Source organism: Camellia sinensis, chromosome 5 (assembly GCF_055761805.1).
Source record: "Camellia sinensis isolate YWXY chromosome 5, ASM5576180v1, whole genome shotgun sequence".
In the NCBI taxonomy this organism is placed as follows: domain Eukaryota; kingdom Viridiplantae; phylum Streptophyta; class Magnoliopsida; order Ericales; family Theaceae; genus Camellia; species Camellia sinensis.
Genome location: NC_138965.1, coordinates 213,482,994 through 213,490,165, shown reverse-complemented (window position 1 = coordinate 213,490,165; position 7,172 = coordinate 213,482,994). Strand labels below are relative to the sequence as shown.

Below are 7,172 nucleotides of genomic sequence, written 5' to 3'. Positions count from 1 at the left end.
TTTTTAAAATTCCACCATTTGAATGCTGTTAAAAAGAAAAGTGATTCCTAATTTACCATTTTAGGAAAAATCAATATCCTAAACTCAGAGAGAATCAAATCCATTCCTGAAACTAAGCACTTGGATGAGAATTATCTACATAAAATTCCTGAATTATCCAAGTACTTCAATGAAATTACGCAACCATCAAATTACCGAAAATGAGATTCCTAACAATAAGATACCATTGCCCTCTCTAAAAATAAAAAAACACCAATACGACACCATTCCTTAACTTTGGAACCTGTCATTCAAGCATAGCCTAACAAGATTCACGTGAGAGCACCTGTGTGCATGTGGATAGAATAAGCTGATTAAAGCAAAATTTCCTCTCAATCTACAAAGCAGAGTGCCATTCAAATACCAACAAAAAAAAAAAAAAAAAAAAAAATCAAAGAAGCAATATTAAACAGTCATGTAACAGTTTTAGTATAAAATCTAATTGCCGAGATGACATTTCGTCGGGTAACGAATACATGAAGGGAGACATGTCCAGTAAGCACATAGGCTGCAGTACTCTTCAGAAAAGCAATTAGAAACTTTTAAAACATTAAATCTAACATTCACGTACGTTATAGGTTGCATAAAATCTGAATACATGAAGAGAGAGAGAGAGAGAGAGAGAGAGCCGAGCAGTGCTTGTGTTGTGCTGAATTTTGGGGCATGGCATAAAACAGGCCAGACCGGTGGCACCTGACCCCCCAAAGGAATAACCACAACTCCGCCTTAGCCAGGCAAATGGAGGCTTGATCAGACAGATTGTACATGAATACACCCCATCAACATTTCCCGTACAAGCTAGATTGCTCTTTTCCTCTCCTTCTCTTACAACCAATGTATATATGGCGGGATGTTCTTCTCTTTCTTTTGACAAGCAAATATACATATATGATATATATAGAGACCATTGACCAGAGCTGACGAACAGCAGCTAGACGCTTAACAGGAACTGATCAATGGGATAGTGATGACGTAGAATAGCAACAACACTTCTAGTAGTAGATGATTCCACCTACTTTTTCTCTCAAACTCTTTAATTTTTTTGGGTTTTTTTTTTCCTCCATAAACAATAAACTTGGACTTGCCAGAGCAGCCATGAAGTCCATCAAAAGGATCAACTGACAAAGACTACAGACTCAGAAGGCAACAATGAGACAAAAAACATATCATAATCTGATGCAGCTTCCTAGCATTGTCCTCTCAGTAGATATCCGGATACTCCCATAATACTAAACCATTTACTAAAGCAATATCGGCCTCTAGCCATTAAGACAGAAGTTATAACTCGGCTCATGGTGTATGGCATTCTTAGGAAGATCATCCTTTCCATCCTGCCTATCCGGGCACTTGAGTTGCTCGGAACAATCTGAGCAAAGACACTCCAGGCAAAATGTTTCTTCATACTCGCCGTCGTTGATGCACCGACCACATTGAACACACCGTGGTATGCAAACCCTGCAAGCCCTACATGCTTGAGTAGCATCACCAACTTTCGCTTGGCAACCCTCAGCTGGGCAATCATAAACTAGCCTCAGTTTCTGGCATCTTGGGCATATTTCAATATCAACAGCACGGTCATCATCACACAACAGATAAAGGTTCCCCCTATGATAAAAATGAGGCTTGTGATCATTTTGCTGAATGTGGATATCAGCATTTAACAATAACTTCAACTCTTCAAAATGCTCGTTTGTTACATCATAACGCCCACCAATTCTGAGGTGTTTTATCCCTGGTGAACCTTTAGACTTGAAAGCCTTTAAATTATTAAGTATGCCCTCAATACTGAGTCTGATACATCCAGGAACACACAACTGCATGGGAGCAAGAGAACATTTAGCAGCTAAGAACATATAAAAGCAATACTATACGCAAAATAGAGCTTTTAAAAAGTATAACATATTCACGGAAGTAGACATGATAATAAAATACAGAAAGGAAAAGGATCAGCATGGTGAAACTTGCAAATACTCATGGTTCCAATGAACCTAAGGCAGTCTACTGCAGCTACAGGAGTAGAGTTCATAAGTATAAAATAAATAAATAAATTTAAAAATAATAATAATTATAATCTTCAAGAGTTTCATAAGTTAAAAAGCAACCTAGAATGGTTCAATTCCAAATTTAAATATTGGACAAACAACGGATTAAAGACAAACCCATGTGAGTGTATTAAAAACAAAATAAACATTCCAAAAATGTCAAGGGTCATAAACAACGGATTAAAGACAAACCCATGTGAGTGTATTAAAAACAAAATAAACATTCCAAAAATGTCAAGGGTCATAAAGGATATTAATTCTGTGTTGTCGCCATATTTTGGTCATTATTGTTGAATGGATAAAAGAGACAGTTAATGAGTTAGCTTTAGCCAAACAACTTTAACCAAACTGACATACATGCATTTAGTAAGTTCCTCCACTGCCTTTTTTTTTCTCTCTTAGTTGTCATTTTTTATCCTGTTATGCTTATGTAATGAGTGAGAGAGAACTAAACCAATTTCAAATGAGTTTCGGATACTATTCATATATCACAAAATCGATTGATGTAAGACAAAAGGTGGCCCTTTTAACTTTCTCCGTAACTTATTCAACCACTTGCTAAACCTATGCAACATTAATGTTGATGACATTCTCAAAGAAAGGTCCACACTATGGCCAACTCCAAAGACTGAAAACCACATGGGGCAAAAGAGAAGCATGAGGCAGCCTAAATAGAAAGATCCAGGCACTGAACTATGAATACAAGAAAAATTGAACTAAATGAAAAATCAAAACAAAAAATCTTATGCACCGCAAATGCTTCAAATAAGTACACATAGGCCCTAAACAAGCCAGATTATGTCGCACATATTAATATCAAAAGAACAAGTCAAAAGTCATTGCAACAAGATCACCCCACAAAGCAAGCAACCAATCAACCATATTAAACTATTGTCCACCAAGACCACAAATATACAATGCAGTCATGCAAAAGAACGATAAAGCAGATTTCAGGAACTAATGTGAGAGCCAATACTGATAAGATGAAGTATTGCTTACCTTGGTTAACCTGGGATTACTTTCAAGTACACGCTTCAGACCATCATCAGTGATACTTGGGCACTCCACCAAGCTCAAACACTGTAGGTTACCTTGTGCCCTGCTAGTTAATTGCAGAAGAACATCATCAGTAATTCTCTCGTTCAATGGTTGATCTATGTGGGTGCTCCTCCACAGAAGAGGATCACTTCTAACAGTTGAATGCAGAGATCTGCAAACCCGTTCCACAGAAAGAAGATCCCGAACACCAAGAAAACTAAGGGCAAAAGGCAAAGCCACATGAGGAGCTCCGCCATATCCATCAGCACAACTTTCAGCAACCTCCTGAGATTGCTGACCAATAGAACTAGTAGATTCATTTCCAAAACTCAATGCATCCTGCCCAACGGGAAGTGACCCAAAACCACCCTGGTGAGATTGCTGACCAATAGAACTAGTAGATTCATTTCTAAAACTCAATGCATCCTGCCCAATGGAAAGTGACCCAAAACCACCCTGGTTTAAAGCAATCCCCTTTCCCTTCTCCAGTGTACATCCATCAATATGACAAGCTGTATTAGATTTTTCACCAAATTGCATGTTGCTCGGAAAAGTCTGGAACTGCACAGCAGTCTGAAAAGTCTGGAAATTCAAACCTGCAAATAAATTGTACTCTCCCTTACTGTTCCCACCATTATTCCTCCCATATCCTCTGTAGTCCACTTCCAAATCCTCAAGCCAACCCGTAATTGCCGTGAATGTAGTACTTATATCCATGCCAAAAGGATCCGAAGGCAACAGGTCAAGAATGTCTTTAGAAACGGCCTCCGGTGAGCCACTCGTATCCACTCTATCCCTCCCATAATCAAAACAGTCCACGACATCCCGATTTGAATGCCACGGCCTAACAAACCCATCCCCACTCCTCTCCGGAATCCCTTCCACGAGATACCCATTAGCAATCCTCATCGGAGAAACCAAATTGTCTTCAGATAAATGGGAAGGATAGATCGGCCGATGAGAAAAATTCAAAGCCATATTACACACAACACCACAACCAACCAATAACGCAAACCCTAGATTTGTGTCTATTTTCTATATATGAATAAAAGAATAGAGAGAGGAAAGATGGTTTTTTTTTTTCTTTTTTACTTTTTTTCTTTTTTTGGGGGGGATATATGAACAAAAAAGAAAAGAACTATTCAAAATCCAACCCAGAAAACCCTCGATTTCGAATGCCAACTAAAAAAAGCACCAACAATCTCACTGAGTTTCCTGCAGAAACCCTAATATCAGCTGAGGATCAATCAGAAAACGAGACCGTGAATCAAGATTGACCTAATCAAACTAGGGTTTGCAAAGAATAGAGATAAACGAAACGATAATCAGATCGAAAAAAAAAACAAGGAATAAGAGAGAGAGAGAGAGAGAGAACCTGATTAAGCGATAACCAAATCAAGACGACCGATTTTGATTACAAAAAAAAAAAAACGAAACCCTAATTTTGCTCGGACGAACGCAACCGACAGAGTTGGACAGAATTCTCGCAGATTGAGAGGTCCGATTTGGTGGGTAATTAGCTCTTCGAACGAGGAATTCGATCCGAAGAGTGACTGGGGATTTTTTTTTTTTTTTTTTTTTCTTTTCTGTCGATCGAGTTCAGAGGAGCGAGAGAAAGTGAGAGAAAATTCGAAAGACAAAATAGAATGTAGAGAGAAAAAAGAGAGGGGGGAAGGGGAGGGTTTGGGGGTTGTGTTGTGTGGAATTTAGGAGAGTGGGAGGAGAAGGACACGTGTCGGGACTAAAAGAGTTACTGTAATTTCGGTGCAATATGTGGCGGGAGACGAAATCCTCTCTGAATATTGGTCCTTTTTTTTCGATTGAAATTTTACCGGCTACCTGGATTTCGGATAATTTGGTACTACAACCTTTATAAAAATTACAGGAGATCTACTGTGGGTTGGTTTGGGAGGAGGATTAGTTTTTTAATTTTTTAATTTTTTTGATTATTTTAGTTTGAAGTTAAAAAATTTCGTTTGAGATATATTTATTTGATTTTTTTAATTTTATATGAAAAAAAAAATGATTATAAGTTGATTTGATGTAATATTTTGTCTTACAAGACTAAAAAAACATATTTTATAAAATATTTGGTTAAGATTATAGGTTATATGTGATATTTTGTGTTAAAAAAACTTTTTGATTTATATTATAAAAAAATATAATGATTATAGGTTGGTTTTTTAACTTTTTGATTTTTTTAATCTGAAATTAAAAATTTTCGTTTGGAAATGATTTTTTGACTTTTTTAATTTTTTATGAGAGAAAAAATATAATAATTATGAATTAGATGTGATTTAAAAGACTTTATTTTATCTTTTTGTAAGTAAAATAACCCTAAACCTAACCTAACTCATCTATTGATGCAGAAGGTTTAAATCTATGATTGATATTTAAAGTTGAGATTATATGTTATATTATTATGAACAAATCTTTACCTTTACTTTTTAATTTTGGTAAATATCCAGATTTCAATTTCTCTAGAACTGTTCTCAAAATTAACTCACCTCAAATTACTCCATTCCATCGCCCGGTCCGGATCCGGATCCGGATCCGTGAGCTCACCATGAATAGTTTGAGTCTCTGCATTTTATCACATGTCCCGTTTTAATTATACAAGTTATTTATTTTGTAAGATTTTTAGTGTATTATTTTTTTAAAAAATATTTAAATTCATTCAATAATTATAATTTTTTTATTTTATCACATTTATCCCCCTTTTTTTATAGTTATTACATTTATTTTTAAAAAATAGATAATTGACTATATGTGTGTTTTTTAAAATGAACCATCCATTTTTTTTTAAACAAACATGATAAAATAAATAAATATATATATATATATATATATAATTATTTGATTGACTTAATTTTTTTCATTCATGGTGTATACATGCAATACTATAAATGAACAGTTCCAATTATCAAAATGGAATATAAAATAAATAAATAAATATTTATATATAATTATTTGATTGACTTAATTTTTTTCATTAATGGTGTATACATGCAATACTATAAATGAGCAGTTCCAATTATCAAAATGGAATAAGTCGGACAAATTTATATTTGAATTTGAAATTGAGAGGGTAATTTATATGAAAATTGGGCCGAGCTAGGTAAATGGGCTGTTATGGGCCGCAGTACGAAGGGCCGAGTAGAATGGCCGTATAAGTTACTCCGGTCCGAAAGAAGATTGAAGTTACTGGCCTAGAGCTGCTTTGGAGTTAGACCGGTCCTAGAGTTGAACCGGTCTTGACATGTTAGTTCGGTCTAACTATACAATGAGTTGTACATGAGAAGCCGAAGTAAGAATAGTATAGGGAAGAGCCGAATTGAGGATAGTTCGGCCCCTTTTGCGGCTAAGCAGAGTCGTGTTTACTTCGGTCGTGTGGTAGTTCGGCCATGGTAAAACCATCTCACTTGGTTTAAGCAGTGAGGGGGGTGTTGAGGGATAAGCATTATCCTTCAGGAGTATGAATCCTAGAAGGACTTTGCATGGAGAAATAAGAGTCCTACCTGAATTGTGCCATTCAAAATCTATAAAAGCTCACAATCATCACCTATGGAGAGGTACGACACCACTTTGTTTTCTGAATACACAGAGTTTTTGTCTATTTGTCAAGCTTACTCAGGCATCGGAGAGGTTTCCGGCACACACCCACCGGCTAGCTCACGTTTGTGTTTTCAGGTGATAAAGCGACGACGTACGGAGGAGCACAGACTTGATCAACAGGATTATACGAGAAAGTTTATTTCTTTCCCGTATAGAAATAAACTCAACCATTCATGATTCAATTTATTGATTGTTTAGATATTTACGTATTGATCATATGTTAAAAAATATTAAATTGATCAAATAATTAAGATCAGATAATTTCATTGTATTTGTCAATTATGATTTAATATAAAAAAAAATGTTGAATAAATGTAAAAATCTTAAAAATTAATTATAATATAATACAAGTGAGATATTTCACTAGGAGACAATCCTAGAAAATGTAAAATATTTGGTTAAGATTATCTAAGGCCATCTCTAACCGTATACCAAATT

General features: G+C 35.6%; 1 protein-coding gene across 2 annotated transcripts; it reads right to left on the bottom strand.

The window, feature by feature from the left end:
- Positions 1-444: 444 nt before the first annotated feature.
- On the bottom strand, positions 445-4,960 carry LOC145791189 (Ribonuclease inhibitor). Of its 2 annotated transcripts, XM_082871454.1 has the most exons (3): positions 4,495-4,887; positions 3,081-4,334; positions 445-1,853 (listed from the first exon to the last, which is right to left on the bottom strand). In XM_082871454.1, the coding sequence occupies exons 2-3, from the start codon at positions 4,095-4,097 to the stop codon at positions 1,299-1,301; spliced, it is 1,572 nt and encodes a 523-aa protein (XP_082727580.1). In that variant the 5' UTR covers positions 4,098-4,334; positions 4,495-4,887; the 3' UTR covers positions 445-1,298. The 2 variants fall into 2 exon arrangements, with proteins under 2 accessions (XP_082727580.1, XP_082727579.1); XM_082871453.1 differs by having other exon boundaries at positions 3,081-4,960.
- Positions 4,961-7,172: the final 2,212 nt, after the last annotated feature.

Excerpts from the sequence above, each read along its gene's own strand:
- LOC145791189 (XM_082871453.1), bottom strand. The coding sequence starts at position 4,097 with ATGGCTTTGAATTTTTCTCATCGGCCGATCTATCCTTCCCATTTATCT. Across the intron at positions 1,854-3,080 it reads GTAATCCCAGGTTAACCAAG|TTGTGTGTTCCTGGATGTAT; the intron begins GTAAGCAATACT and ends GCTCCCATGCAG.